Here is a 13,369-nt window from a genome sequence, read left to right on the forward strand (position 1 = left end):
GCGTGGGGGTCCCCCCCCAAATCCACACCAGACCCTTATCCGAGCACGCAGCCCGGCTGGCCAGGAAAGGGGGTGGGGACGAGTGAGCGCCCCCCCGAGCCGTACCAGGCCGCATGCCCTCAACATGGGAGGGTGAGTGCCTTGGGGCTGGGGGGCGCCCTGCGCCCCCCCCTACCCCAAAGCACCTTGTCCCTATGTTGATGAGGACAAGGGCCTCTTCCCGACAACCCTGGACGTTGGTTGTCGGGGTCTGCGGGCGGGGGGCTTATCGGAATCCAGGAGCCCCCCTTTAATAAGGGGGCCCCCAGATCCCGGCCCCCCACCCTATGTGAATGAGTATGGGGTACATGGTACCCCTACCCATTCACCTAGGGAAAAAAAGTGTCAATAAAAAAAAAAAACAAAGTACACAGATTTTAAGAGTAATTTGTTAGGCAGCTCCGGGGTCTCCTTCTGACTTCTCGGTGTTCGGCCTCTTCTCCCGGTGTTCCGCCTCTTTTCCCGGGCCCCTCTGCTATCTTCTTCCAGCTCTTTTGCCAGCGAAGGGCCCGGTCTGCTGCCGCTGTCTTGTCGCCACTGTCTCGTCGCTTCTTCTCCCGGGCCCCTCCGCTATCTTCTTCCAGCTCTTTTGCCAGCGAGGGGCCCGGTCTGCTGCCGCTGTCTTGTCGCTTCTTCTCTTCTTCCGATGTTGACACGACACTCTCTCCGACTGGAATGCTGTGTGTGAGCTGCGGAGCCATTTATATAGGGGGTGACCCCCGCCCCCTTGTGACGTCACGGTCCCAGCATGCGCAGGGACTCTGGGGTCATAAGGGGGCATGACCCCAGAGTCCCTGCGCATGCTGGAACTGTGACGTCACAAGGGGGTGGGGTCACTGCCTATATAAATGGCTCCGCAGCTCGCACACAGCATTCCAGCTGGAGAGAGCGTCGTGTCAACACCGGAAGAAGAGAAGAAGCGACGAGACAGGGGCGACAAGACAGCGACAGCCGACCGGGCCCTTCACTGGCAAAAGAGCTGGAAGAAGACAGCGGAGGGGCCCGGGAGAAGAGGCCGAACACCGGGAGAAGTCTGAAGGAGACCCCCCCGAAGTCGGAAGAAGACCCCGGAGCTGCCTAACAAATTACTCTTAAAATCTGTGTACTGTGTTTTTTTTTTTTTTTTTTTTTTTTTTTTTATTGACACTTTTTTTTTCCCTAGGTGAATGGGTAGGGGTACCATGTACCCCATACTCATCCACATAGGGTGGGGGGCCGGGATCTGGGGGCCCCCTTATTAAAGGGGGGCTCCCGGATTCCGATAAGCCCCCTGCCCGCAGACCCTGACAACCAACGGCCAGGGTTGTCGGGAAGAGGCCCTTGTCCTTATCAACATGGGGACAAGGTGCTTTGGGGTGGGGGGGCCGCAGGGCACCCCCCTCCCCCAAGGCACTCACCCCCTCATGTTGAGGGCATGCGGCCCGGTACGGCTCAGGTGGGAAAGGGGGGGCGCTCGCTCGTCCCCACCCCCTTTCCTGGCCGGCCGGGCTGCGTGCTCGGATAAGGGTCTGGTATGGATTTTGGGGGGGACCCCCACGCTGATTTTTCGGCATAGGGGGTTCCCCTTACAATCCATACCAGACCTAAGGGCCTGGAATGCCCCTGGGGGGGAACCCACGCCGTTTTTTTATTTAAAATTTGGCGCGGCGTTCCCCCCTCAGGATTCATACCAGACAGCTGTCAGCACTGCCTGTCACTCATCGCGAAAGGAAAAAAAAGCTTTTCTTTCCCGATGAGTGAGCCATCTCGGCGCTGGCTCCCGCGACGGGGCTCGCAGGTGTCAAATCTCGCCGAGAAATGCGGCGAGATTGACACAATATCGCGGTCACCTACTGTAGATGTATCCAGTGCCTCTGTGGGCACCGAAGGCCTGTTTTGGTTTTTAAAGGCTTGTACCTGAAAAAACCTCTTAAGATTCCTGATGTAACGAATAAGATCCTTGAAAAGGATATAGGGGGTTGGGTGGGTTAGATGGAGCAAATTTAAGGCCACGACTAAGTAATATTTTTTCAGCATTACTTAGGGTGTATGAGGATAGGTTAAACAGTTTGACAGTCTGGGAGACTTCGTTTTTGTTTTTGTGTTTGTTTTTTCCTCTACACCCTCTGCAGCCTCTTCTGTGGAATTTCCTTTTTTGGGCATTGGGCAAAGGGGGGGCCCTTCTCTAAAAAAAAAAAAAAAAAGTTACCCCATTAGGATGGGTGGTGTCTGGCAATGATGTATTGAGTGAATGATATGTCAGCCTGAGAGAACTGGAATCCAGCAGGGGGTTCTAGTGCTGGTTTAGCCCCTGGGTTGCATGGTCCACCTGGAACTGGTGAGAGTGGGACATGAATGAGTGTGGTATTGTGTTCCATGGACTGGAGGGAGTGGTGATGGAAACTGCAGTACTGCATGTGTTTTAAACTGGGGTCTTGGGCAAAATGGTTCTATTGTTGTAGAACTCATTTAGACTGTCCAATAGGGTGGTATTAATCGTATTGGAGGAGGGTGGTCTCGCATGTTTGGGTAATCTGGTTGGATGACCTGATGTGGAAGGGGTAAGGCTGAATGGATAGGTAGGTCTCTGGTTTTTGGGTGATCTGTATGGATGACCAGATGTGGAAAGAGTGGGGATGGGGCCTAAATATCTTTAGAGGATTAATGGTGAGGAGAGATGGTAGGGAATGACTAGTTTTATTTTTCCAGGAGAAAATCTTATGTGTGTAGTCATCCAAGGTCTTGGTGGAATTTACCTAGTTTGGTTTTTATGAGGAAATCCTCTTTTTCTACTCCATCACGTGACAGCGCACGCATGCATGTTCTGAACGCGAGTGCTGTCATGCCCCCTTGTCTGTCACAGCTGACGTATTGACTGTGTGTCCAGCGGAACTCCTCCAATCTCGGAGCCTCGGATGCCACCGAAGTAGCTTGGAGTGATGACCGCTCTCTGCCCAGCTGTGCGGAAGGGACACTCATGACCATATCACTATGTGCCTGTTTTTATCTGCTCAAATGAACAATTTATATTTAAACTTCCAGATTTAACAATATGCTACACTCAGAGTGGCGCCGCTCTCTTCCTCTCTCACTGCACACAGAGCCATCTTCTACTCTGACAGTTGGCCGCCTACAATGGTCACAGCAGCATATGGATATTGCCTTTCCCCAGGACCCTTAGTGAACTTTGTGGAGCTACCTTCCCCTTCTGCCCATTTCCACCTACCCCAGTCATGTATCCACAGCTGTGTATCTAGCGCTCCATACACACCCTTATCTATGAACAAAAGGTGACCATTGGGCACCCCTCAAAATATTTATATAGTTTGTCCGTCCACCTGTAACTGTCAAAGCGAAACTAAAGTCAAAAGTAATTGGGACTAGACAAACTCTTTATTGCAGAAGAGATATGCAATGTCTCTTTTGTGAATAAATACCTGCAGTCCTCTGCAGAATGTACTCTGATCTGATCTACGCATGGGCAGCTCAGCTTACATTTCTGGAAGGTTCCAGTGTGCAAGGATGAATGACTCCCACGCATTCATGGAAGTGATGTCATCCTACACCAGCCAGTCATGCTGTCAGTAGACCAACACCTGGAATAAGCTGGGGAGAAGATTTTGTCGAGGAACCATACAGGTATCGGACCGCTGCAGCTGAGGTAGGTATCTCTGCCTTTAGTTACACTTTAACGGAATATAATATGTTTTGCTATAGCGGTCCTTTACTTGTACGCCAGTTCTGTCACTATGAAAGTCTATTCTTTATCACTGAAATATCTCTACAGCTCCAGTTCCTATGGATCATATAGAGAAGATGGCACAGGAGTGCATGAGAGACCTGGATGCAGAGGAAGAGGGGGGTGATGATGATCTAGAGGATGATGACGATTTGCTGGTGAGTTTGACTTTTTGTTTTGGTTAGCTATACAGGTTACATGTTTGCAGCTATACCTTGGTGTCTCTTGTGGTTTTAGGCTGAGCTGCAGGAAGTGATGGGGGTGGTAGAGGATGAGTCTTCTACTGACATACAAGATGTTGAAGAGGCTGAACTTCAGCAAGTGGAAGAGCCTGCCAAACAAGTTACCTCTTCAGCTGAGGACCACAAAAGTCCCTCTAAGGTAACATACCTGCACAGACGGATACAGTCAGGCTGAGACTAATGAGTTGTTAGGGCAGATGTCTTTATAGATTTTTGTTTTTTTATCTTTAATAGCACCTTAGTGTTCACGCTAGTCAATGTACAGGTCTTCCCTCATTAGCACATCTGATGCATTTAAAGCTGAAATTCAGGCAAAATGATAATTAAACAGCAGAAATACAGTGAGGGAAAAAAAAGTATTTGATTCAGTGCTGATTTTGTACGTTTGCCCACTGACAAAGAAATGATCAGTCTATAATTTTAATGGTAGGTTTATTTTAACAGTGAGAGACAGAATAACAACAAAAATATCCAGAAAAACGCATTTCAAATAAGTTATAAATTGATTTGCTTTTTAATGAGTGAAATTTGTGACCGCCATGCAGGTAATTTTTCATCAAGCTACCTACCTATGACAAGGGAGTCTGTCATCCATAATATGGTATTACAGTCTGTGTAAAAATCTGCAGAACAGTGTTTTAGGACTTTTTGATTTTTTTTTTTCTTTAAATAAAAAATTTGATCTCTGAGTTTGATGATGTTTACCAGATTCAGCCTCTAATAGTATATGTACCTCTTCTGTTGTTCTCAGAGTGGACTAGATATTTTGTTCCCCAACCATATAGTTGGTTATTTAAATTTACCACTGCATATAGGTATTTAAGAAAAAAAATATTTTTTTAAACTTTACATATTAACTAAATTATACACCACACTTTTTTGGACATTTTTATATGAGTAATCGATTAATTAAAGCAATAATCGAAAATCATCATTTGCAGCCCTAGGAGATAGTTATCTGCTTAGATAAAAATAAATACATAATATAAAGGTTGATTAACCATATTTGCATTTCTTTTGTAATAATAATCTCTACTTGCTAGTATATGTGTCATAGAGATCCAAACGTCTTGGATCTCTGTGATTTGTCTGGCCGCCATACCCCTCTTTTGTTTCTTTCAAACATGGTGACACCACAAGTTGGTTGACGCACACTGACCTATGTTTATGTACTTTTAGTATGGATTAGCTCTGTCTCATTGATACTAAATAAGCAACTAATAACGAAGTAAACAATATGGTCAAATGTTTGTGGACACCGGAACTTCACACCCATCTATATGGCCAAAAGTATGTGGACACCCCTCCAAATTATTCAGTACAGGTGTTTCAAGTGAAGGGTCCTTCGAATTTTACAGAACACACAGACATTTTAGACAATTGTGCACTTTGTCAATTGTGCAACCTTGTGGCAGCAGATTAGGGAAGGCCATTTTCTGTTCAAGCATGACTGTGTCCTTGAGCACAAAGCTAGGTCCCTGAGGATGTGGTTTGACTAGTCTGATTGGAGAAATTCTTGTGCATAGTCCTGACCTGTTGACCTGACTTGATGTTGTCATCCGACCTCAAAAAACACTCATAAATCTTGTGCCTTCCCAATAGGGCAGAGGCTGTTAGAGCTGCGAAGGGCCAACTCTGTGATAATACCCATGGTTTTGGAGTACGATGTCCAACAGGCTCATATAGGTGTGATAGTCCAGTATCCACAAACTTATGGCATTTTTTTAGGCCTTTGAATACATGTTTGTTACACCCGTGTGGGTGTTCTCCGTGAAAGATTTGAATGTATGTGTCTTTTGCCTTCCATACTATTCGAAGGTTATGTAAACCTTAACAATGAATGGCCCTTATTTGCTCCTTTTGGTCTATTGAGTATACCTGTTTGATAAGGGCCAGAAAAATCGATAATGTCCCGTTCTCTTTGCCTGTGTGTCATATACAGCAAAGGTCCTCAACCCTCCGGGCCGTGGACCTGTACCTGTTCGTGGCATGTTAGACACTGGGCCGCGGTGCCGCACTGCAGGAGGTGAGCTGAGCGGCTAGATTTTTCATTTAGTGCCGGTTCACACAGGGGCGGCACGACTTGCAGGTCGCCTCAGCGAGGCGACCTGCAAACGACTTCCGAGGCGACTTGCAAAACGACTTCTGCATAGAAGTCTATGCAAGTCGCCTCAAGTCGCCCCCAAAGTAGTACAGGAACCTTTTTCTAAGTCGGAGCGACTTGCGTCGCTCCTATTAGAACGGTTCCGTAGCACAGAACGGGAGGCGACTTGTCAGGCGACTAGGTCGCCTGACAAGTCGCCCCTGTGTGAACCGAGCCTTACAGCCACTCACTGACGCAGAGAAGGGTGCTGTGGATGATCGCTGGAGAAGTGAATGGTCTTGAGGACACCTGTCTCTACCTCCACCCGGGTGTGCCCCACCCAGCAGCTTTCACTCCTAGTGATACACCTGATGCAGGACAGGACAGAGGCAGTATGAGATTACATAGGAATGAGGAATCCACTGCTTAACTCTATAGTGGCCGTGTTTTTGCCGGGACTGGGTATCGGCAAGAGTGGGACACTGCCATGGTCCCTACTCGGGTATTGTGTATGCACAGTTTGGCTCTCATGTTAGCCCACACTGGTGACACAGGGTCTTATTGTCGCCACTGCTGTATAGGCAGCATTCCAGTATTTGCGCAGCTAAATACTTGGAGTCCCCCATTCTCATAGGAGAGGAGTACTCTAACTTCACTGGCTGCAAAATAAAGTACGCAATAAATGCTGGAATCTTCCTGATCCTAACACAATAACGCCGCAACCCTCCCCCCCCCAGTGCCGCCTCCATAAACCCCCCTGGGCCATGGAACAAATGTCTTCCGCTAGACTGGGCCCCGCTGCCAAAAAGGTTGCCTACCTCACTTATACGCCTAATGATACATTAAATAAGTGATTAAAAACGTTTGTCTATATAAGAATCAACCAATGCGGTTGGAGCTATTACGGATAGAATTAAAAACAAATGATAACTGCGCAAAAAGAATAACAATCAAATTTATTTATACAGAAAAGAAACATTAGAACAGGGGTCCTCAAACTGCGGCCCGCCGAGGACATTTATCCGGCCCAATCCACCCAGGGCCGGATTCCCGACAATCCAGGCTCGGGCCTGGGCCAGGTCGGCTCGGCTTCGGCAGGGAGCATATCCGCTCCGCTCAAGCCGCCTCCGCCTCCCCCACCCCAGTAATGGAGGGCTCCGTGTGCCGCGCTGCATGCTGGGAAGTGTAGTTTCCAGCACAGTCCCGCACGGAGACAGGAGGCGCGAAGAGTGACAGCGAGAGCGGAGGCTTCAGGCAACAGCCTACTAACAAGTGAGGACCCCACTGTGCCACTGTCCCCCTGTCCACCCCACTGTCCCCCTGTCCACCCCACTGTCCCCCTGTCCACCCCATGTCCCCCTGTCCACACCATGTCCCCCTGTCCACACCTCTGTCCACCCCTCTGTCCCCCTGTCCACCCCACTGTCCCCCTGTCCACCCCTCTGTCCCCCTGTCCACCCCTCTGTCCACCCCTCTGTCCCCCTGTCAATCCCTCTGTCCCCCTGTCAATCCCTCTGTCCCCCCCACTGTCCCCCCCTCTGTCCCCCCCTCTGTCCCCCCCACTGTCCCCCCCTCTGTCCACCCCACTGTCCCCCCCTCTGTCCACCCCACTGTCCCCCTGTCCGTCCCCCTGTCCATCCCTCTGTCCCCCTGTCCATCCCTCTGTCCCCCTGTCCATCCCCTCTGTCCCCCTGTCCATCCCCTCTGTCCCCCTGTCCATCCCCTCTGTCCCCCTGTCCATCCCCTCTGTCCCCCTGTCCATCCCCTCTGTCCCTCTGTCCACCCCTCTGTCCACCCCTCTGTCCACCCCTCTGTCCACCCCTCTGTCCACCCCTCTGTCCACCCCTCTGCCCCCCTGTCCACCCCACTGCCCCCCTGTCCACCCCACTGCCCCCCTGTCCACCCCACTGCCCCCCCCCCCCTGTCCCCCTGTCCACCCCTCTGTCCATCCCACTGTCCCCCTGTCCATTCTTCTGTCCCCCGTCCATCCCCTATATATATTATTATTTATTATTCATTCTTTTATTCTTTTGCACTACAAAAAAGATGTGTGCATAGGAATTTAGGAATTAGTTCATATTTTTTTTAAACTATAGTGCGGCCCCCCAACAGTCTGAGGGACCATGAACTGGCCCCCTGTCTAAAAAGTTTGAGGACCCCTGCATTAGAATAATCAGATTACCAAATATAACATAGTGATGTTACAAATACAGTGTTGTCAGTCTACAAAGATAATTAATGCAAAAATGATATATGGTTACAATGGATATACATGCTATCACTGTATTAAGACAAATCATAGGACAGGAAAAGTTGCAGAAAAGAGAAATAAAATAATACAGTAATGAAAATAGGATACACAGATCTTACATTACCATGCTTGCCGGGAGCCACACAGAGCTAAGAGAGCGCATCAATGGGAGCTTTGATTTTTATGTTCCCTCTCTACCCATCCCCAACAATCACACAAATGGACTGTTTTCATTGGTTCAGAGTTGCATCAAATTCTGATTGGCTGTACCTGAAGCCTAGTTGGCCATCATGCTCCTTACATAAGCATTAGACTCTCTTCAGTGCCTATCTGTCTACTATGTTTATGGTTGTTAGATAAGCAACCCTTTTTGATCCTAGCATAACCAGTTCTGAAATTAGCATGTCAAAGACCCATGATAAAGTGGGGACACAAAGTCTGATATAGCTATCGCTATAAACGTAGTTATCAAACAGCTTTTTAGAAACAGGAAAAAAGAAGTCTTGTGAGCCGGGCCCATATCTCATCATAGTATCATAAAATATTTTACGTGCATCATCTTACTGTAAAAAAACACATATATATATATATATATATATATATATATATATATCTCCATCCAACGGGGCATGGTAATTTGATTAGAGAGTCCTCACAATGATTCCCTTGAAGCCCCTTAAAATAAATATGAAGCTCAATATTTCCACATCAGTGTGTGTGTGTGTGTGTATATATGTGTATATATATATATATATATATATATATGTGTGTGTGTGTATGTATGTATGTGTATATATATATATATTTATATATATATATATATATATATATATATATATATATATTAATATATATATTATCACAAAAGTGAGTACACTCCTAAAATTTCACCTAGCAGCAATAGGGTCGCTGGTTCAAATCCCGACCACGGCACTACCTGCCTGGAGTTTGCATGTTCTCCCTGTGCCTGCGTGGGTTTCCTCCGGGTACTCCGGTTTCCTCCCACACTCTAAAGACATGCTGGTAGGTTAAAAAAAAGCACCCTGCGGCGATTCAGTTCACATAGGTAGCGCTATACAAGTCACTCATTCTATACAAGTCACTCATTCATTCATTCATTCATTCATTCAATAAGGAGCAGGTGTGTTAAATTTGGTGTTAACGCTCTCACACTCTCTCATACTGGTCACTGGAAGTTCAACATGGCACCTCATGGCAAAGAACTCTCTGAGGATCTGAAAAAAAGAATTGTTGCTCTACATAAAGATAAGGCCTAGGCTATAAGAAGATTGCCAAGACCCTGAAAGTGAGCTGCAGCACAGTGGCCAAGGTTCCACTCAGAACAGGCCTCGCCATGGTCGACCAAAGAAGTTGAGTGCACATGCTTAGTGTCCTATGCAGAGGTTGTCTTTGGGAAATAGATGTATGAGTGCTGCCAGCATTGCTGCAGAGGTTGAAGGGGTGAGGGGTGAGGGGTCAGCCTGTCAGTGCTCAGACCATACGCCGCACACTGCATCAAATTGGTCTGCATGGCTGTCGTCCCAGAAGGAAGCCTCTTCTAAAGATGATGCACAAGAAAGCCTGCAAACAGTTTGCTGAAGACAAGCCGACTAAGGACATGGATTACTGGAACCATGTCCTGTGGTCTGATGAGACCAAGATAAACTTATTTGGTTCAGATGGTGTCAAGTGTGTGTGGCGGCAACCAGGTGAGAAGTACAAAGACAAGTGTGTCTTGCCTACAGTCAAGCATGGTGGTGGGAGTGTCATGGTCTGGAGCTGCATGAGTGCTGCCGGAACTGGGGAGCTACAGTTCATTGAGGGATCCATGAATGCCAACATGTATCTGTGACATACTAAAGCAGAGCATGATCCCCTCCCTTCGGAGACTGGGCTGCAGGGCAGTATTCCAACACAACGACCCCAAACACACCTCCAAGATGACCATTGCCTTGCTAAAGAAGCTGAGGGTAAAGGTGATAGACTGGCCAAGCATGTCTCCAAACCTAAACCCTATTGGGCATCTGTGGGGCATCCTCACATGGAAGGTGGAGGAAAGCAAGGTCTCTAACATCCACTAGCTCTGTGATGTCATCATGGAGGAGTGGAAGAGGACTCCAGTGGCAACCTGTGAAGCTCTGGTGAACTCCATGCCCAAGAGGGTTAAGGCAGTGCTAGAAAAAAATGGTGGCCACACAAAATATTGACACTTTGGGCCCAATCTGGACATTTTCACTTAGGGGTGTACTCACCTTTGTTGCCAGCGGTTTAGACATTAATGGCTGTGTGTTGAGTTATTTTGAGGGGACAGCAAATGTACACTGTTATGCAAGCTGTACACTCACTACTTTACATTGTAGCAAAGTGTAATTTCTTCAGTGTTGTCACATGAAAAGATATAATAAAATATTTACAAAAATGTGAGGGGTGTACTCACTTTTGTGAGATACTGTATATATACACATTTTGGCTTGAGCTCACATCGCCCATGCATAGGCGTTTGTGTGACTAGAGTTTACTAAAATGAGGGCTAAAAGACAGTGTCCCTTTTAATGTGTGTTTGTATGACTGTGCATCTGTTGACCAATTTGATCAAAGTATATGTTTTACATTTATTTTCTGATTCACAGGTTTTTTTTTTTTCCATTTTTAGTTTGAATCCGTTTACTTATAAATCCAGGCTCAGCCGTGGTAACGGTTTTTCCCACTGACTGCAGCTGGTCCGACCACTCCCTGTATCGTGAGACAGAGCGCTTACTGTTCTCTACTACCTCCACTCCTCTCTCCCGCGTCCCTTTGTTTTTATTTCCACCAGTAATGCTCGTTCAAGACTTTCCCTCACTCGCACTGTAGAACACTCACTTCCACGGGCTGGGATTGCAGGGACAGAAGTTCTCTCCGGCTTTTTAGGTTTCCTAGTTTTATATATGTATCTGTTAGAGGATCCTAAAGTATTACAGAAAGGGCACAGAGCACTTGACAGCTGATGGCAGCAATCTTTCCATCTCAGCATGCTACCATGTGTTCAGGTACTTTCTCTGCCCTGTAACTGATCTTTTCTGACGCACATTATTGTTCAGCATTTTAAAAAAATATTATTTTTTTTTTAGATATTTAAGTATATTCATCATTGTATATATTCTTATCAGAGAGTATGTTCTAGATTAGAAGCTAGTGTCTCGCTCTGGTTTCTGCGCATTTATTTGTTTTATATATATTATATACAGTCAGTCTATCTATCTATCTATCTATCTATCTATCTATCTATCTATCTATCTATCTATCTATCTATCTATCTATCTATCTATCTATCTATCTATCTATCTATCTATCCTGCTTTATGGATCAGGTCTGACCCTGTTCAAGTCACACCTGTCTTTTGTGTATTGCAGGTGTACTGTGTTGTGACAAGCTGTCATTTTTTTTACATGATTCCCATTATAACATACATTTTGTTGGAAACCACACCAAATGCAGCAAACAGGACTATATTTTTTTTTAATGCAACACAACTAAAACCTGCAGAACAGGTTTTGAGAGCAAACCCATGGCCATTTAAATAATTGCATGTTCCTAAAGTACAGGAACCTTGGATTACGAGCATAATCCCTTCCAGGAGAATGCTTGTAATCCAAAGCACTCGCATATCAAAGCGAGTTTCCCCATAGATGTCAATGGAAACAAAGATAACTTGTTCCACATTGACTTCTTTTGTATGCAGTACAGCATGTGGCCAGAGGTGGGGGGGGGGGGCGCAGGCGCCAGGGAGACTCGGAAATACTCGGAGACCGCTCAGATGCACTTGGAAAGGCTCAGGAACTGAGTATTTCCAGGTTTTTCCGAGTGCTTCCGAGCAGCTCCAAGTGTCACAGGCGCCACCGCACCTCTGGCCAAATGCGGAAACTGCACACCGCAGAGGCTTGAATCCTGCTCATTTTGCGAGACAACACTCGCAAACCGAGTCAGGATTTAAAAAAAATTATAGCTTGTATTGCGAAATGCGCGTTAACCATGTTATTTGCAATCCGAGGTATTACTGTATATTTAAACACTCACCTTGTAAAACAACCCATTCAGCCTAAAATAGAAATGAAAGGCAAAACATTTGTTTACAGATCTAAAAAAAAAAAAAGAGTATTTATAATTATTTCTATAAGTGATAACATTCCCTCTGTTCTCAGCTGCATAAGAGCTTGGGGAGGAGAAACAGCAGCACACTGGTGTTCCCAGTGAATGGCTGTGCGGAGGGGAGGGGGGGCGCATGTGATCAGAAATCTGATCATTGGAAGAGAGCAGGCTGAGTCCCCAGCACACCTAGAGAACTAACGACACTGTGCTCTCATGCCTGGTGTGGTCAGGTTTTTTTTAATGGAAAGAAGAGGGACTGGCAAGAACACCAGGGATTTCACGCAAAGGACGTAATACAAAGAGAACAGGATACTTTTTTATGCAAGTATTTGGTGCAGCAGGCACATATCAAGAATATGAAAAGTTGGGTTTACCTATTCTTTAAACTATAATAAGCTTTAAAACAAGTCTTCTCTGAACTTTGAAGCTGCAGGCACTGTGGAGAAATTCATCCTTGAAGTGTACCACAGAGGTGCTAAAATAGCAGGTCTTCCCCATTGTTTTCTTTGGCAGAGCAGGGAGTCTGCCAGCCTTCTAATGTATACAAACATCACAGGTGCTGTAGACTGTACAGACATCAGCTGCAAGTAAATGCAGTGCTTATGTTGTGATCCTAGAATAAGAATTGCTCCACAATACCCAAAGCTACGGAGATAAGTCCAGGCTTGTTTTGCAGCTTACTTGCTGCTTATTAGAAATATGTAAATATTTTAAGCAAAACTTTTGGTAGAAAAAAGTTTGGGTGAGCTGGATAGTTTTCTTGTTGCTGAATAGACATACTGTATCTCTTCTGTAATTAAGAATACTTGCTGTCCTCCTTACAAACCCTTTACTTTACAAGGTACACTGAGCATTCTGATATGCAGCTTATTGTACAATCCCGGCATATGCTGGGTATCTGGATGAAA

The 13,369-nt window shown here is 46.3% G+C and overlaps 1 protein-coding gene across 2 annotated transcripts in view; it reads left to right on the plus strand.

The window, feature by feature from the left end:
• Positions 1-13,369, plus strand: part of CC2D1B (coiled-coil and C2 domain containing 1B) — a 79,771-nt gene that overhangs the window by 22,836 nt on the left and 43,566 nt on the right. For both annotated transcript variants that reach the window (XM_073593532.1, XM_073593531.1), the window contains exons 4-5: positions 3,806-3,915; positions 3,995-4,138. In XM_073593532.1, coding sequence (XP_073449633.1) covers positions 3,806-3,915; positions 3,995-4,138 — 254 coding nt within the window. The remainder of the gene's footprint in view (positions 1-3,805; positions 3,916-3,994; positions 4,139-13,369) is intronic.

This window comes from Aquarana catesbeiana, linkage group LG07, assembly GCF_042186555.1.
Source record: "Aquarana catesbeiana isolate 2022-GZ linkage group LG07, ASM4218655v1, whole genome shotgun sequence".
NCBI lineage: Eukaryota > Metazoa > Chordata > Amphibia > Anura > Ranidae > Aquarana > Aquarana catesbeiana.